Raw genomic sequence first — 18,028 nt, forward strand, 5'->3', positions numbered from 1 at the left:
GGGGGGGGGGGGGGGGGGGAAGCGAATTAGAGAGACTGGCGCGCGAGTTTTACTGAAGTTCAAAATGTTAGAACTTTCCAGTCAACTAACTTTTGCAATTGACCATAAAAAGATGATAGAGAAAATCTACCTCTGTTTTTCTACCAAAGACGATCTTGTAAAGGATATAATTTTTCCCGATACTTAGAAAAAAAGTAATATGCCATGTGAAAACTAGAAAATCGAGAAATGTTCAGCCGGACCGGAATGTGCGCAGCTAAAGTTAAAATACTTTGGCCGAAGAATACCCCTCTCTCTCTCTCTCTCTCTCTCTCACACACATTATCCCGCCGGAGGTTAATGGTAAGTAATTAAAACGCGTATCGTCTTGTCCGGCCTTGATTAGAAACGTTCATCAACGAGCAAGGAGAGGATGTTATCGGCAGATATCGGCAGATGAAACCGTCAGATTCGCCGTCTTAATAATCGCGCTCGCCGAACAGCAAACGAACACAAGCGACACCGAGAGAAAGAGAGAGAGAGAGAGAGAGAGAAGGAGGGGGCGAGCGGGAAAAAGAAAGAAGGAAAGAACGGCGTATTATCGGCTAGTATACAGCACACAACCAGGCCGCAGGAACTCACACGCGGGGACTCGTGACTTGCGAGTTGCGTCCTCTTCTTCTAGCGGTTTCTTTTGTCGGTCAATTAGGCCCTAGAGCCGTGCACCGACCGACCGACCGACCGATCAGCCGACCACCGGTCGATTCCGATAATGGGCCGTAATTTCGAGTGTGTTTGGCCAATGGCGCGACCGCCCGGTAGATATCCTATAATTAATGAATAACGGTCTCTCTCTCTCTCTCTCTCTCTTTCTCCCTCTCTCTCTCTCTGGAGCGAAGAGCGGATGGCGGTCGTGTATAGTCGTACTTTCTTTTTTGCATTTGACTTTTTTCTTCCCGGAGTCACACGCATGTGTATTGGCATGTGTTTCGACTTCGCTTTATTTATTATTTAGAGAATTTGCGGCTGTTATAATATAACGTATTATCCAACCTTTCGGTCTTGCTCGGTATGCACTTGTATATCATATCATATCTTTTCTTCCTCTTTCCCTTGTTCGTTTATCAAAACTATTAGTTTGCTTTATGTTGTTAATGCTGCGCTTGAGGGGAATCTTCTCTTCCCAGAGTCTCTCTCTCTCTCTCTCTCTTTCTCTCTATCTATCTCTCTTCCTCACACTTGCATGCGCGGTCCGGGCCGATATTCTCCTCGTGTAATAATCATTTGACCGCCTAAAATAATCGGGACACCGCGACCGGGGTCTTTCGCGGGCGCGGCACGGAAGGGTGGCCCCCCCCTTTTAGGTGAGTCTCTTTTTCCTCTCCTCTCTCGTCTTTCTCCTTTTCTCTCCCTCCGTCTTTATCTTCGACTAGATTGGCGACCAGTGGAAATTCGCAATTCCACCCGGATGACAATACGATGACGCGGCGGGAGCTGCGACAGCTTGCAAGCGGATATTCGTGCCTACTCTAGGTACCGTTAACCGCGTCTCTCTCTCTCTCTCTCTCACTCAAGGCCCCCTTTCCCGCCTCGTCTGCCCCGTCGTCTCCTCTTTCCCACCTCACCGCTACCTCGTGCCCTCTCCCGTTGTTCCTTCACCGTGCGCTGTTCGGATTCCCGCGTGCGCGAGACGCCTATCACCGATGTGGGACGGCGAGAGACCCTTTTCCCGCGACCTTGCTCGCGAAATCGGGATTATCGTGTTGTCCGTCTGCGAGGTTTGACCGTAATTTTTCATCAAGTGCAGGACGTGAACGAACTGACTACGTACGAGCGCAATTTCCGCGAAAAAAAGCGACAAACAGGCTATGTGGACGGTATTCACGCACGGGGAAAAAATGAGTCTTAAATCAAGAATAGATATTCTCATATATAAGCAAAAATATCATAGTCTTCTGGAGACTTTTAGTCTTGATTTGATTGAATTTATATTGATTCAAGTATTACTTGAACTCAATTCAAGACTAAAAATCTTTTAAGATTATAATATTCTTGCTTTAGGATATCTATTCTTGACTTAGGACTAATTTTTCTTCCGTGTGCACTGAGAGAAAAGTATTTGATATGTGTAATTATTGGGTGTACAAATTAATTCGGTGCTCCTTTCTTCATGAAATTCAGTGTTATTTACAAAAAGTCAAGTACAGGTTCAATGTTCGAAATAATTAGCCATTATTTTCTTTGATTTTACTCCGTCTATCGGACAGCTGATAAATGCCCTCGCGGAAAGAACTTGGCGGTTTTGACTCAATAAAATCATCGATGCTCTTTCGGGTCTCGTCGTTTCAAAGCCGATAGACTGATACTTCACTCAAATACATTTAAATATTAATGTTATTATTAAGACGGTTCTTCAAATTTCCATCTTATATATAAACTGTCAAATTAGAAGAAATGAGATTTCTACATATACTCGCACCATATAAGTTTACAATGAAACATTTCGGAAACGATGCGTTAAACGTTATTGACATTTCTGTATTTCACGCATTGTTAGTTCGATCAATTTTTGTATCATGCGCTTATAGGGTTTATATTTGACCAAGCCTTCTCGAACCTCCTTAAATACAAGATCTGACTATAAATACCGGCCTATGAATCCGTGAATCGACGCGCCAACGTTGCGTCAACGTTCACATACCCGACCGACAACCGACCGCGACTCGACCGTCGAGCCGGATTTTTCGCCGGGAGGGTTCGCGACGGCTTAAGTAATAAGCTTAACGCGGATCCTCTCTCTCAGTGGTTATACGGAGTATAATAGGGGTCTCGCCGAGAGGGTTAAGGAAGGTCAGTGAAATCGGTCGTAAGCTTCTTCTCTCTATTCCATGCCGGCCCCGATCCTCCGGTCTGCGGAGCATCGGCACACGCGAGCACGCCGAGAGAGGCGGCTATTTCCGCGTGTCACGAGAGAGAGAGAAGTACAATCGACTACCCGCAGACGGGCATTAGCATTCGAACCGCCACCGGTGCCGCACGATGGGAAACTCATCTACCGATATGCCTCACGTTCGAATAACAGCGGCGGAATGCCGATACGTACGAGGTCGTAACGAAGTCCCGAGAAGTCGTAAAGCCCCTCCGTCCTTCGCGCGATCGCCGCGCTTCCTGCGCCGTGCGGTGCGAGTGTCATTCGCGAGATATTTTTTACGGAGATCGGCCGGCGAAGATCAGATCGTCGGAGGTTCCGCATGGCGTTCGTTCGGAATGAATAAATAGATGAGAACCGGCACGCGGATGTCATCCTGCGAAATTGAGAATATAACCGTAGGGGAGAGAGAATATTATAGCACATAAATTTCTCACATAAATTCTCCGGAATTTTATTATGTTTTCTAATAGTGCAGAAATAGACGGTAAAATTTGTCTTACTGAGGAACGTGATAAACTTTCTAACGATAGATTTCATTTCCTAAAATATAAATAGCACACGTGAGAAGGAAGTAATACAAATTATGGCAGAAAATTAACATGCTCCCCTTGATTGCAACGTTCTGCGGTAACTTTTACTATAAAATTTTTTCGTTGTATATGTACCAATAAATTGAAATATATTATTTTCCCCTATAGACGTACACATTTGGAAATATGGATTGCAGTTTAAATAAATTTTGCAGTTTAAATAAATAAATATATGTACTGATTTATTGGGTTTTTTTACGTACGGTTAGTTTTGATTTCATATTACTTTTATATATTAATATATATATACTTTTATGTATTACTGTTATATATAGTATATTATATATTTATTATTTTATATTACACACACACACACATACACACACGCAACACACAATACATTCGTGCAAAGGTCCTTGTTAGTCCTTTCATTCCAACTGACAAAGCTCTCTCCTTCTCGCTCATTTGAGGTAATTGGTTCATAACAATATTGTTAGGAAGATAATGGTTAATATAATATAAAGTAAATACATTTTGTGGATATGAAGCAATTACAAACTTACGATACACGTCTCCATGATGATATTTTTTAACATGTAACGTTTTCAAGTATGTACTTTTTAATATTGTATACAACGTTACTGTTGACAAATGTTTGGCCGGAACATTAAAAACAATGTTCCTACACGAATTGTAACATTTAAAAACATATTATCAAGTGTAACAGTTTAAAAGCATTCACAAAATATTACGTCAAAATGTTCGTAAAGTCCGCGTAAAATCAACGTTTCGAGAATTGATTTAACGTTCCTCTTACTGGGATATGCTGTTAAACTTCCAAAAGACTCCGAAGGGAACAAATTTACGGACCACCCACCTTCTTCGCGTCGACGAATCGTCCCGAGACACCTGTATCACGCACACACGTGGACACACGCGTGTGTGTGCCGGCGCGACCGGACTCCGCGTGCCGATCCCGACACCTCGGCGACCATCGGCCACTCGCAGGGGTAGAGCCCCGACGAGAGTCAACGATCGGCGGGTATCGATGTACCCGCCGCGCGATGCTTTCGTTGCTCCGCGCCGCGCGACACGGCAAAAAGAGTACGCGTCCGCCAGGTGCGTAATCATTTCTAATGAAACGTTGTCATTTAACAAGTGCGATTGTAAGAGCGTAGAAACGTGTTTTCACTTGCGCGAAAAACGGCGACCGTTAATGCAGCGGTAAAGACGCCTCTCCCGTTACGGCGCGCTGCGCGCGGAATACATAGGGAATACCTTGTCCCGCTCCGGCGATACCGCCGCGTTCGCTCGCTCGCGTGTGCGCGCACACCGTCGTCACGGATTTTGTACAGCCGCGAGCTGAGTGCGTGTAGCATCCCTTAGTTTCTGGAAACGTTCGGAGCGGAATACGCCCGAGATGCTCGCCGACGACTCTCGACGGCTTCGCGCATTACCCGCCCGCGGTCCGCTTATGCCCTGACGACGATGTTTCCCTCCTTTGCATCATCATCATCGCCGTCGCGTTTTTTCGTTCCGTAACCCTCATTTTCATTCGATAACCTCCAACGATTCGAGCCCTCGGCTTCTCTCGACGGTAGGAACTTGACAATTTTTCTAATTACCTTTACGCAATTAGAATATGTCAGGAGTACCCATAATATCATTTCTTTTTTCAGATTGAATGAACGTTGCCACCTTGTTCGTGGACGTGATTTATTATTATATAATCGACGTACTAATTACATTTATTGACATTGAATGCGCTTATTGTGAAATTTGGAAAGAATTACCGTTTAGAATGGAAGGCCAAAGTCTAAATTAGTTCGTTTCATCTCTGTACATAACCGACATAATTTTGCCGCTAACAGCATTCTGTAAACGCGGTAATCCTGCAGTAAATCGCCAAAGAGTCGCCGAAGTACCGACCGATGATTAATCATCAGCATTTTTCCCATTAGTGATTACCAGCAATACTTTTCTGTAAGGATTGTCGATCTCGCTCGAACACGAGGCCAAACACGAAGAACGTTCCCAGACGCGTGGCTCGCTTACGCTGCTATTAGCCGTATCGTCACGAAACGAACGATGCGCGTGTTATCGTGTTATTAGAAGCAATAAATAGCGAGAAGCGATAGTAAATTTAATTATCGAGTAACATCGAGCCGCTGGTATCGTCGAGCGGCGAGAACCAGTCGAGCGGGGTGGAAGACGTCTCAGGAACAACATCACACGCGACACTTGGCTCGCTTCTGTAATCGCACGCGAGGCCGGCGCGAGATCCGACAGCATAGTCTGTGCGCGTGTGCGTAGTCGGGGAGTTCGACGCGTGGAAAGAGTTCGATAGGGTACGAAAAGGCCGGCATGTGCCGTTGATTGATTTCCGCGAGGGACGCGCCATCGTCGCGGCTCGTGCCGCGATTACGCGAGCACGCCGGCATTAGCGGGAGCCGCGCGAGATCGTCAGGTTCCGATTGAGCGTGAGCGGGTATTTACGGCTGGATCGTATGGATTATCCCTCTCTAATAGCCGGGCAGAGCGAAAACTGTACGTACCGGCACTAAGGTTTTCATTATAGCCCGCGGAGAGAAAATCTCTCCCTCTCTTTCTCGCCCGTCTCGCTCTCTCGCTCTCTCTCCAGACGCGCAAAAAAGGGCGCTCGATGCGAATACACGGTAATAAAGTTGATTTACAGCTAATGATTCTCCCGACACGGAGATATTAAGGACGGATGTTTCAATTACCAGTCGGCTGCTTATTTCTCGGAGTAATTCGCGACGCGGAGTAATTCGCCGGTGCGAATGTAACGATCGGTATTTACGGCCGGCGCTCCGGTTATCGGCAATCATACTCAGCCGGAGTTTCTTTCGCTCGCTCCTTCGGATGCCTTCCGCTCGCAAGAGTGACGCGCCCGACTGACGATATTATTATTATTCCCACCGTGAGAGCCGTGACCTACGCAAAACCGCTCGGGCGCGCGGGTCTCTTCCGGATACGGACGAGTTTTGCCGGCGCGTGTCCCGACCCAGTGACCGACTCGTGACCCCTCGTTGAAAATCGCGTCCGACGGGGGGATTTCCTCACCGGGTCTCAGCCGCAACCGATCATTATCGCCGCATGTACGCGCGTAACTTTGTAGCCGCGCGCCTCGTAAATAGACACACGCGCGTGTCGGACAATGGAGGCAGGAAACGAACGGAACGGCGGAAAAAGCGGTGGTTTAAGGAGAAACGGCGCGAGGAAAGGGGGTGAAGGGGAGGGAGAAGAGAATGAAGGCCGCGGATTCAAAGTGAATACATACGTGTGCATTCTTTGAAACGCACAGGTGGTTGGCCTGAGGAGCGTCAGTAGCAACAGCGACATTTGGCCGCTGGAGAGACCGGAGGGTATGCCGGCCATCCAGTCCTTGGAAGTGATGTGCGGTAAAGACCACATGGACGTCCACCTTTCGTTCTCGCAGCCCTTCGAAGGCATCGTCTCGTCCAAGGGCCAGCACGCGGATCCACGATGCGTCTACGTGCCACCGTCCACCGGCCAGACGTTCTTCTCCTTCCGGATAGCCTACGCCATGTGAGTTAGCCACGAATTAGCGCTCGAATGAGGAAAGAAGGGTCTCCGTAAGTGCGAGGGTGGATCGACAGATTTCCGACCTGGGGGAAAAATATTCTCTCGAGCCGAGTGAAATTTATTTCTCAACCTGCTCTCTTTGGTCCAACGTTTCTTCCAGACCTTTCATCCCTTCATAATAACTTTCGTCGAAACTCGAGAAACAGTCATCAACGGCAGCCAGTCGCTTCAGCGTCCGGCGAAAATTTCTTCCCGGAGAGGTTCCTTTTTTAAGCACAGATATACTCCGGTGGCTCGCCAAGACCGCCCTCCCCCCTCCCCGGAGAAGACACGAGTGTATACAAATTTCTCAGTGTCGCAAACCAATGCGCTGTCTGAAACAAACTAATCGCTAAAACGACGTCGAACTTAGCTTTTTGTGTTTCTTTCAGCGCCGTCTATTGAATCAAATATTGAAATTTCACTGAACTCTCGCTCTTTCTCGGTCAGGTCGGAAACTTTCCAATCTATCCTCGTATAATTCTGGTATCGTTTGAGCCAAACGAATCTCTCTCTCTCTCTCTCTCTCAGTGCTTTTGCGTCTCGCGTTTATCCCTATTCCCGTGGCCCTGGAATTAACGATATTAAGGCGCGAGATTGTTCCGCCGGTGCCTCATTGTATCTCGATAAACCGCGCTGTCTACCTGCCACGAGCTATGCGCTCGCAATCTCCATCGAATGCTGTGTTCCTCCCTTCGGTCGGTTAATGCAAGCCAGAGCAAGGTGTATCATCGGTGAGAAATATATCGTATCAAGGCGAGAAAAGGAAAGAACCGGTCGCGTGATATCAAATGTTTAATAAAAAAATCGTTTATTATAGTGTTTTGAAAAGCTCTCGAGATAAGCCGCAGGAATATCTAATAAAAAATAATGTTCCCACTTTTAACAATTTTAAGCTGATCCTAACGTGATCTTGACAACGTTATTCAAAGTCATACCAATATTACTGTGTAATGCGTTACTTAAAACCCTACTTTTGTCGGAAACATTTTTCGAGAAAATGCGCATTTTTCGAAAAACACGCTCGTTCCGCCTTACATCCGTGTGTCGCGCGTATAAAAAATATATGAAAAATTACCAAGTTTCACGTCACTTCTCAGATGCGGGACGAAGCCGGACATGCACGGGCAGTTTTACGAGAACACGGTGGTCGTGCAGTACGACAAGGACCTCCTCGAGGTTTGGGACGAGGCTAAGCGATTGCGATGCGAATGGTTCAACGATTACGAGAAGACCGCGTCGAAGCCGCCGATGGTTATCGCGGATCTCGACGTGATACAGCTGGACTTCAGAGGTACTGGCGCCTTACGATTATGCTCCCATCAAACGCCATCTCTTAATAGAGATAAATCGCCGACCGCGATACTCTCCCTGGGCTCTCTCGCGGCGATACTATCGAGACTACCGCGTGGCATCTGCGATCGCCATCTGTTGTTGTAAACAGCTCAAAGTGCAATCGCGAAGCGCGCATTCCCGAAGCTCTCGGACTTTCCTGAAATATCCCTAAAATATCGAAACGTTAAGCCCTTAATTCTACAACACAGTAGGAGCTGAAATAGCAACATATCAATTATTTATATCATTTAATGTATCAATTATGATAATATAATTTATTCCTACTTTAATGATGACTTAAATATCTATTTTTGTTGTTTTGGTAAAAATAGATTGTTTAAGGTAGCATTGAAATGAAAAATCTGTTTTAGGATTAAAGGCTTAAGAGAGAAGCTAATAAATGTCGGTAAAATTTAACTCGTCACTACAGGTAGAGAAACGAATTGAACAGGAGAAATCCATCCGTAGGCCGTATATATTACATATCAACGATAAATATACGTATAGAAACTTACTAAAATATTAACAAACGGAGTAGCCCGATTCGTCAGCCGCGATATACATTTTGCAGGCATGTATAACTCAAGAACGAACAAAGATATCGAGATAATCTCCTCTAATTACGGTCAAAGTGGACCGCGAGCAATCACGGCCGCAGTTTCGACGCGACGCGGCCTTTCTTCCTTTCCTTCTTTCTTTTTCGTCGCGGTAACGTATACGCCAATTCCCCACCGGTGAAATTAATACGGTCAAAGCGATCGCGAGCCGCATGCTAAAATTCGCGCGCGAGCATTCGCGGTTGACCGCAGAAACCGCGCTCACGTCGGTTAATTTCAGTTTGCGCGCGCGCAACACAGCGTGTGTGTACTCGTCGCGGCGAAGCGAACGTGCCACGTGCGACGGCGCGATGTGCACGACCACACGAGACACCATCCCGGGAGATAACAAGCCCGAATATGAAACTGAATGAAACGCCCGACGCCGGAATATCCATGAGGGAAATTACGGGAGCTTTCAAGGCTTCCGTTTCTCCCGTTTCTTCATAGCTGCCTTGACTATGACGTTCGAAATATAGGATATGAACAGGACGACGGTAGAAATCGGAAAATGCATGCTTCGTTGATACATGCATGACAATATAAACGTATATATCGTTGAAATAAAGACGAAGAGTCGTCCAGAAAATTCAACTGGTTAGCGTTAATTTAGCAGATCAATATAAACGTTTCGAAGACCTTGTTTCTTTCGATGACCAATCCATAATCATTGAGATAAAACCGTAAAATTAACGCAGCAAAATCACATAATTAAAAAGTACACTGTACGTTATGTTAATTTTACTGCTACTTTCTGTCGGTTACAGCAAAAATTCTCGAAATATTTTGCAAATTCGTGTCCGTCCACCACGTCGCGCGCGTTGAGATTCGTCTAGCACTATCCAGAATTTCAAGAATTTCCGCTGGAAACTGAAACCGTCCAGTATCAACTTACTATTTTCCTTTTGGAATAATTTACGGCAAGTAACTGGCCGGGAAATAAAAGTCGGTATTTTTCCGTCAGTTTCTGAACAGTTGTTATCGAATCGATTCAAGTCAGTGAAAACCGTCCGGTTTCTGTCCGATGACTAGACATTTTCCCTAAGATTTTTCTATTCGGCTTGTTACTCGTTTCCGTCGTGAACTTCCACTCGGAGAGTAAGCGACACATTTCCGCCGCTGTGTGTCGCAGGCGACAACGTGGACTGCTGGATGGAGATCCAACACGGCAAGGGCCCGTGGGCGCCGCCGGTGTCCGGGATCGTGCCGCTCGGCTCCACTCTCACTCTGGTCGTCGCCATAAACGATTACCGAGGTAACGAGCGACGCACAATTCGGCTTTTCGGCCGGCCGGCGTACGGTGCACTAACTTGAACTGTTGTTAAACCAAACCGGGCACAGGTGAGTTCGACATGCGGGTCAAGTCGTGCGTGGCATCGGACGGCGGTGGTCACACGATACAGCTGAGCGACGAATTCGGCTGCGTGCTGAGACCGAAGATGATCAGCCGGTTCCTGAAGGCGCGCGGCTCGGACGACCGCGCGACCGTCATCACCTACGCCTTCTTCCACGCCTTCAAATTTCCAGACGCTCTGAGCGTTCACATCAAGTGCAAGGTAACGGTTTGGCGTACCCGAGACAGAAGTCGTTCCCGTTCGTTCGTCGCGCGGGATGAACGATTTCGAGCGAATATTTCGTGAAGGTTCGCGAAGGTAAACAGCTAGTAAGGAAGGTGAGCCAGTAAGAATCCGTTGCGCCAGGTGTTGGGCGCGACCAATTCGATTCAATCACGGGAATTATTCGACTAATGTAACTTATTATTTATCCGCGCCGGAATTTACTTCTGGACTCTTAATAAACGTGGCTCGCGTATGTGCCGGTCTACAATAGAAATTTTAAGCCTTAAGGAATTGACCAATCACGATCGAATTATAGAAGAATAATCAATCGTGATTGACCAATTTCTTAAGGCTTAAAATACCTATTGTGTAACAGCCACCTAAAACATCGTCCCTGTACCCTGCGAATGTTTAATATTAAATATACAATAGGGTTATATTTTTAATATTTAAAAAAATATATGTGTGTATATATATATACATATATATATATATATATATATATATAGGTGGAGATATGCCGACACGGTTGTCTGGATCACTGTCAACTGGGCGGTTCCGTGGCTCACTACATTCAAGAGAGAAAAGATCAAGTGCCGACGCAGTACATCCAACAAAATGTCCCTCCGGTTCCCGTCGTTCCCCACGATGATAACAGCAGCGCGGACAAAGAGCACGAGGACGCGGCGAACAGCGCGGAGCAGAGCGATGGTTCGCTGTACGACGATGTGATCCAAAACGGCGACGAAATGACGTCGATCGGAGGCCACTTCTTGGACGTGGAGAAGTCGATCCCAAAGGCGCAGGCGCAGACAAGCGATCGGCTCCCACCGGTCGAGCAGCCTGAGAACGGCGAGCTTCAATCCGACAATAACGCCGACATATCAAAGCCGTTTATGGTAAACGCAAAAACATCGCGCCCTCCATCGTACAGTCTGCGATAAATATTTATTGACCAAAATTCATTTGTTCAAGTTTCACCTCAAGTCAATGTACCCCATAAGCGCGTAGAATATTATATGAATATTATTCAATATTAAAGTAATATTCTTATAATATTCTAAGAATGTTATGTAATTTTTTTTAATATTGTAGGAATGTTCTATTGATGTTATATGGCCACTTCACGTAATATTCTTAGCATATCATAAAAATGTTTTTAGAATATTAAAAAAAAATAATAATAATAATATAGCAAAATATATAATATTAAAATAACATTAAATAATATTATTTTCTAAATATTGTTATGAGAACACATATATCATCTATTAATATTCCAGAAATATTACTTAATATTAAATAATATTACGTGTTTACAGGATGTGTGATCGTTATGAAAGCCGGTATTTAAGGGTTTTTTAATTCGCTGAATATGAATTTAAGGTTAATAATATCCAAATTCAAAATGGTGAACCCAATGTGGCTCTCGAGAAATCAAAATTTATCCGAATCCGTCGTGAAACCTATTATTTACAAATTTGTTAGATCGCCAATTACAAATTACAGTTTCACCAAGATTCCGAGTTTCGGCCGAGAGAATCTCAATCGGTGCTTGTCTTCCAGGAACCGTCGCGGATCACCAGATACGAAAGCGAGCAGGACCAATTCCCGCACGGGCCGCGCAACCTGGAAGAGGATAACGGCGGGCTGCCGCTATCAGCGACCGCCCGGAGAAGGCGCTCCATGGTGGTGTCGGACAGGAAAGTGCGCAGCGCCGACGTCGGCGTGAGCGGCATCTACGAGGTGATCTCCGAGGCGGACCTGGCGTTCAGCCCGGACACGCACACCGAGGCGGTGACTGTATTCCAAGGTAGGATACGCGAGGAGGTCGTCTACGGGATCTGCCTGCCGATGCCGGGCTTCAGCGCTCTCTTCATCGTGGTCGCGCTCTCGGCGGTCGTGTCCGCCCTCGTGGCCGGCGCGATGCTGCACCGGCTGCAGGCGCAACGGGAGGCCACCGGTGGCAACAGGAAGAACAACAACGGCGTGCACGCGGACAACGGTTGGCTCCCCTACGGCCTGCTTCGCGTCCGCTGCACCACGCGGCCCGCCCATCCCGACGAGCTGCAGCAGGAACAGCCGACGAACGTATCGCAGGTCGCCGCCGATCCGTCGGTCGAGCGGGGCTGACCGAGCGGCGGCGGCCGCTGCGACGAGACGCGCGCCAGATGCGTCTCCGGGAAGAGACAATGTGCAATAATACGCTGTACAAAGTATCGTAAGTGCGGAAGAGGTCGAGATCGTACGTCGAGAAAGAGAGAAGGAGAACAATTCTCAGCAATGAGCGATGAGAAGGAAGGGATCAGGTGTATCGCACAGTAGGTGTCCCAAGTATCAAGCGCCGAGTGTCGCAGCGGCGGAAGCGAAACCGAGACGAAAATTTGTCCGTCATTTTTTCTCCTTTTATTCGAGCAACAGTTGACGAGTCGTTCATTCGTTCCAAGTTTCACGCTTAGTGCGCTCCGATCGACGGAGTACAAGTAGCGCCGATGAAAGGGAACCCCCTTGCAAAGAAGCATCACGAACTTGAGCTTTTTGATTTGGAGAGGAGGAGAACAGCTGTACTAATGACGATTGCGGTTCGCAAATCAGAGTGTTAATATGAAACATTGTAACGGTATTAAGTATTTGATAATGGTGAAATATTGTCTGGTGTAATTTAAAAATTATTTGCTAAAAAGTGGAAGCACTTTCTTGAATTTTGCGTCGAAGATCATATCTTCAAAAGGTGATAGGGTACGAATAAAGAACACCACTCATTGCATACTCGCAATTCAAATCGAAAAGTTAATTCAAATCGGAAAGTTAGGCATCCCGGTGTTCCCTTGTTAGGTTAACTTCATCGATTCTGATAACAAAGAAGTATCCTCCCTTTTCCCCCTAATCATCCTTCTTTCCTTTGTTTTAACCTCAGATTACATGTCATTCTGGCTTCCTCCCCCCTCACTCCTCATATACCCTCCTCAATCAGGATAATAAAGTCAGTCCAAAAGGCAAATATTCAATTTTTTGCCAACGCGTGGCGCTACATGCCCACTAAGCGAGAAACATGAAATCAATCTTTTAAAACATTGGTTTTATGTGAATTTTATAAACATTTTGACATAATATTTTACAAATGTTTTTAAACCGTTACTGATAATATTATATTTTTAAATATTAAAATTATATTGCGTAGAAACATTATTTTTAATGTTTCGGTCAAATATTGTCAACGGTAATGCTGCATACAAAATTAAGAGCCACATATTTGAAAACGTTACATGTTATAAAATATCAATTTAATAATGTCGTGTTAACGATTCCTTGCTTACTGGGTATACTTCACCAATTAGGATGCGCATCAAGCGTGCATCCAAAGTGAATTAATTAATAACTCGTTAACTGTTGCTTGTACTGAAAAATGGCAAAGGACGTTTTCGTTTCGACTTGACCTCTTCTTGACCCTTCAATCGTTGACGCTTGATGTTGAGCACTCTATAGTCTCGCCTCGTCGGTGTCTTCGAGCGTCCTCCTGCGAGTCGCCAGGACCACACTGAGTTCTCTCGCGAATCGCAGTCGTCGAGGACTCGGTCTCTCGGTGCGTGTCAACACACGACTTTACGCACACGCTATTCTGTGACTCTCGTGACGCGGAGCGGCGCCTCAATCTCCAACACGCGACATTTCTTCAGCTCTTACCTGGCGGAACGAGTTCGGGCGCATCCGTGAATTCTGTTCATCCCGAGTTTAACATGTTCGCAACTACGGCTCGCTTCGGGAATTTTTCCCGAGCAACACGTTACATCCCTAGTAGGAATCTGCTACCGGCGAGTTACTGGTTCAGTATCGATTTGTGGTATACGATACTGGATTCCAGTATCAGTTCGGTATTGGGGTAGTAGAAACGGGCCGATATTAAACCAGTACCGAAAATCAGTACCTAACATCAGTATCGAAAATACCGCTTTTTTAATACTGGGTCAATACCGGGCCAGTACCAAAATATGACGTCCACTTTTCGACACCGGCTCAGTACTGGGCCAGTATTCTTTACTGGCTAATGGCATACAATTCTTACGTGAGACTTGATTTTGTGCAATTGCATGTGCATAGATAAAACAGATTTGATTTGTTCGCGTGGATATAGAAAGAAAAATTATCGCTGTCAGTCATACTTGACACCGGTGAGGAACGTGTCAAGTAAAATTGAAAATTTGAGGTAAAGATGGGCTTAAAAAACAATGGAAGATCGGTGCGGTTACACATGCGTGACGCTGGTCGCGAACCTGTTAAATGGTGACGATGTTTCATGCGAATAATCGCTTTCCACCTTCCTCGCGTTCTTTCCTTGAAAATCTATTTCGGCAACGTGTCTCTCTGAAGATCAGAGGAGTTCGAAGGCCGCCGCATTGGCGTGAACGTGTATTACAGGAATTGCAGAATAGACTCGCCGACAATGATGAGTATAAACGAGCGTTTCCTCGGGAACACTCGGAGGTCGGATCAAACCCGCGGCAGCACGAAAAATCACGAGAGTAATTTATCGTCAGCAGGTAGATAAGTAGATAGGTAGGTAGGTAGATAGGTAGATATATAGATAGATAGATAGATAGATAGATAGATAGGTCGTGTTCTCGCGGTGATTTGATGCCTCTTAGTTCTAATAATACAAATCGTGTGGGTAATCGTGGAGAGGAAGTAACCTAAGAAAATAATATCGAGATTAATCATAATTATTACATTTAGCGGTGTAGCACGTAAGAATGATGTTTCGTCGTACAAATGGCACAAAGATACACAGGTACGGATCATTTTGGCGCGCACCTGTGCAAACCTGTCCTCCGGATACCGGTCGGTGTGCGCGAAATTCCGTCGTTCCGTCGGTCCGATCGACGAGCAACGGTGGCGGCGTCACGAAGGCCGTCGCCTTCGAGATCGATATAAATGTGTTTGTCTCTCTCTTTTATTTAGATAATTAAATAGCTACTATTATCGTTTACGAGTCTCTAAGGCCGAGTCGTTCGGTTCTACAGCGGTTCTTTCTTATGTATGCAGTGGTCGTTACGTTTCAATGGTTTGCTCTATATAAGGAGGCTAAAGAAAGTAATATTTATCTCGGATGTGGCAAGGTGTGTATAGAAAATATGTTAACAGTTATTGGAAGAACTGACACTGGAAGGAAATAAACGTTTAATTCCTATCGCATCCGTTCCTGCGTCTTCTCGAGCTTCCACAAATCCCGCGAGATTTGCGCGTGCAAGAGAGCATTTCTTCGTGCTTTGCTTTATCCCCCCTCTCCCTTTCCCTCCGATCCCTCTTTAAATTCCGCGTATGTGAATGGACCGTTCCAAATCGTGGCACGATATATGAGTACGATATATTTGGCAGGAATATGAGTTACTGAAAAGAGAGAGAAGGAGAGAATGAAAGAACACTGCGCGTTTGGCGAAACGCGCCTTTCTTATTGCCCCAAACGTGATTTGTTTTATGATCAAGTTTCTCTGCTTTATTTTATTTTTTTGTATACCCAATATATATATGTAAGTAAGCGCGTTGGAAAAGTCCAAACCGAGAAATGTCTTGTGCGGGAATCCCCTTTAAAAATTCTTACCCATTGGTATATGAAAGCGTTCTTTTTCTTTCTAGGACTGATCAGAGAAAACGTCAATAAGCGACGTTAACAGACAAGACAAATAGACCCGAATTGACGTTTTCTTTACTCGCTCATCCGAACATCTGCAAAAGTTCCCTATAAGCGCGTAATATTATTTAATATTAAGTAATATTCCTGGAATATTAATAGATGGTTATATGTCCATTGCTATAAAATAATATTATTTAATATATTATTGTAATATTACATATTTTTTTAAATATTCGACTCTATGTATATATATACTACATATAACTGGTTTTTTACTTCAAATGTATTTGCAACACTAATTGTTTCATTATATAAATAAAATCGAAATAATTTTGTGCAAAAATATGTTTTATACTAAAAAATTATACATACGCATATATATATATATATATATATATTTTTTTTTTTTATTTATACATATTTTTCTATATTATTATAATTTTATTCTTTTTTAAATATTCTAAGAACACTTTTGTATGCCAAGAATATTATTTGAAATGGACATATAACATCAATAGAACATTTCTATAATATTAAAAATATTAAATAACATTTTTAGAATATTATAGGAATATTATTTTAACATGGAATAATATTCATATAATATTCTAGGAATATTACGCGCTCATAGGATTGCCAAGTAATAATATTTAAGATTGTTGTAGACCTTAAGCAATCCGTGCGTGTATATACGTGTAAAAAATTCGTCGTGCGCTCGAATCAAGCAACAGCAGCCTTTAATTTAAGCGTATATGAATCACATATTCAAAGAATCAGCCTAAACACCGATAAATACGACAACGATATATCTAAAAGACGTCTGAAAGACATCCTTTAGACGTCTCACTTGTCTACAATATGATTTTACCGACATCTTAAGATGTTTTAATGTTATTTGATAGAGGCGAGTAATGGCGTCGCCCGACAACAAGCGGCAAGCATCGAACGCGAAAGAGCACCCGGGCAAAGGTGAGGCGATAGATACGACTATTTTTTAGAGTGTGTTGAAAGATTATATTTTTATTTAACAATACAATAGATACAAACATTAGTGGCAATAAATATATTTACAGGACCTTGGATATATACGATCGAGCCCCGATTATCATTTTTTTTCGTATACAACAGTGCACGCACTGATTTCAATCGCTTTCTCTGATCGATTAGTGAAGTAACGAAGTAGATTAATGCGAGACAGCGTGGACACTGGCGAGATGAAAACTCGCGCGACTTCCTGAACACCTTCCGTACCTTCAAACACACACGTTTATCTTACACTAGATAGGTCACGCTGCGAATATAAACTAATGACTGCACAATTACGTGTATAACTTATTGAGTCGCCTAGCTTCCCTTGGATTTTTAATAACTAATTTTCTTAGCAATACTATGTCGACCGCATTAACGTGGACTGAATGTCGCAATAACGTTATCGGCTGTACTTTTTTTCTTTTTCATAAATTGATATTCAAGGTATACGTGAGAAAAGTTGTAATATTTATCTCGTCACCGAGTCGTATTATTATTCATTATAAGGATAATTCACATGATATACCATACGGTTTTGGCACAACTTTCATTCTTGCGATTTAAGAGAAACTATGAAAATGTCACTGAAAATATGACATATTTATTGGATGCTTTCGCACAATTAAATATTACTCGTGCTCGACGCAGCACATTGCTCACCGACGTGCTCATCGTTGGTCGAATTTAATTCAATTCAATTCACCGATTGAGAGAAACAATGATACACACACGCACGCACGAATATACATGGTGTCTTCACATTTCATGAATTTATTTCATCCGTTCACCTCACATATAGGAGATTCAGCCTACGAGATTCAGCCTGTAAGATG

At 44.3% G+C, this 18,028-nt stretch overlaps 1 protein-coding gene across 1 annotated transcript in view; it reads left to right on the top strand.

The window, feature by feature from the left end:
* LOC106742714 overlaps positions 1–12,670 on the top strand; it is a 12,823-nt gene extending 153 nt beyond the window's left edge. The window contains exons 2-7 of the mRNA XM_014615913.1: positions 6,767–7,011; positions 8,148–8,341; positions 10,111–10,233; positions 10,320–10,534; positions 11,047–11,436; positions 12,104–12,670. Coding sequence (XP_014471399.1) covers positions 6,767–7,011; positions 8,148–8,341; positions 10,111–10,233; positions 10,320–10,534; positions 11,047–11,436; positions 12,104–12,670 — 1,734 coding nt within the window. The remainder of the gene's footprint in view (positions 1–6,766; positions 7,012–8,147; positions 8,342–10,110; positions 10,234–10,319; positions 10,535–11,046; positions 11,437–12,103) is intronic.
* The last annotated feature ends 5,358 nt before the right edge of the window (positions 12,671–18,028 follow it).

Source organism: Dinoponera quadriceps, unplaced genomic scaffold (genome assembly GCF_001313825.1).
Source record: "Dinoponera quadriceps isolate SergipeBrazil2010 unplaced genomic scaffold, ASM131382v1 scaffold589, whole genome shotgun sequence".
NCBI lineage: Eukaryota > Metazoa > Arthropoda > Insecta > Hymenoptera > Formicidae > Dinoponera > Dinoponera quadriceps.